Source organism: Entamoeba dispar, genomic scaffold (genome assembly GCF_000209125.1).
Source record: "Entamoeba dispar SAW760 scf_1105229458925 genomic scaffold, whole genome shotgun sequence".
Classification (NCBI taxonomy): domain Eukaryota; phylum Evosea; order Mastigamoebida; family Endamoebidae; genus Entamoeba; species Entamoeba dispar.
Genome location: NW_001853436.1, coordinates 1 through 1,327, shown reverse-complemented (window position 1 = coordinate 1,327; position 1,327 = coordinate 1). Strand labels below are relative to the sequence as shown.

At 30.4% G+C, this 1,327-nt stretch overlaps 1 protein-coding gene across 1 annotated transcript; it reads left to right on the top strand.

Annotated features, from left to right (window-relative positions):
• Positions 1-805: 805 nt before the first annotated feature.
• Positions 806-1,327, top strand: EDI_019670 (uncharacterized protein; the record flags this gene model as incomplete). The annotated part of the gene is made up of 1 exon (XM_001735146.1): positions 806-1,327. A coding segment is annotated over one exon (522 nt), but the record flags the coding sequence as incomplete, so codon positions are not given.

The window sequence follows — 1,327 nt, the reverse complement described above, 5'->3', positions numbered from 1 at the left end:
ATAATGGTTGAGTATTTAATTATCGATTGTGTGAATGAGATTTATTTCATCACTTTGTAAACTTTGTTATTCATTATAACACATTCATTTTGTATGAATATTTATTCTTACATCAAACAAAACAGTGACAAACACATTAACAATGTTCATGTTTATTCTGTATTGATGACAGATTCTTTATTAACTCATTCCCTATTTCTTATTATGACTCATCCTCTATCATGAAATACAATTAACAATTATTGGTTCTTTTGTTATTGTTAATCTCTCTTATTTGTTGAAGGTTTCTTTTATTATACAAGTGTCTTTCAATGGTCAGATAGTTATGACAATCAAATTACAACACTTTGATTTCTTTGTTTGTGTGGGTTTGTTTGATTTTAACTGTTGTTTTGTTAATTGTGATTAATCCTCAAGACAAAAACACAAGAAGAGACATTCATGTGTTTAATGAATCTAAAGAAGATTTGAACAATGAAGTGAAATGAATGTTCATAAACACTCCAAACATAGCTAATTCACCACAAAATGAAAGAATCCCTATTGACATCTTTATCTATCACACACCAGACAATTATAGTAATATCCCAATGACAAGAATCGCACATACAGCAAACTGTCATGTTATTGAAGGATCCACGTTGCATTTAACTCAAAAATAGACACACAAACCATTGTAATAACATGAATTAGAAACAAACTTGGTATGAAGAGAATCTATAAATGTATATTGCGTGTAAACACGTGGCAAGAGTTAAATTGAAATAAAAGAAGAACTAAAAGCACAAAACACCATAGAGAAGAGATGATAAACAGAGTAGAACTCACAGTGGAATTATTACGAAAATATCGAGGAGAATTGACACATGAGAAAGTTGTTAGATTGAACAGAATAGTCAAGGTTGTTGAAAGTATTCATCAGAGTCATCAAAACGAGGAAATTATCATTCCAAGTAAAGAAGCTATTAGTGAGGTTCTTGATAACCCAAATGATGAAAACATGAAGACATTCATTGAATGCACATTCAAAGAAAAAGTCAATGTTGGTGAGACAGACATTAAGAAAATCTATGAAGAACAAGAAAGTAGTGCAGTTGAGTTATTGAAAGACATCATGGATGTTTTAATGAATGAGAACATCAAGAAATATGTAAGCAATAAAGCAATTAAAAGAATTACACAAATGGCACAGAAGATTCGTAACAACATTGTGGAGTGTATCAATGAAAATATGAGAATGGAAGAAGAGAAGAATCAAGAAACAACAACACCACCAGAAATGACAAATATTCCAATCAGTGAAGGAAACAAAACAGAAGAGCAAGAG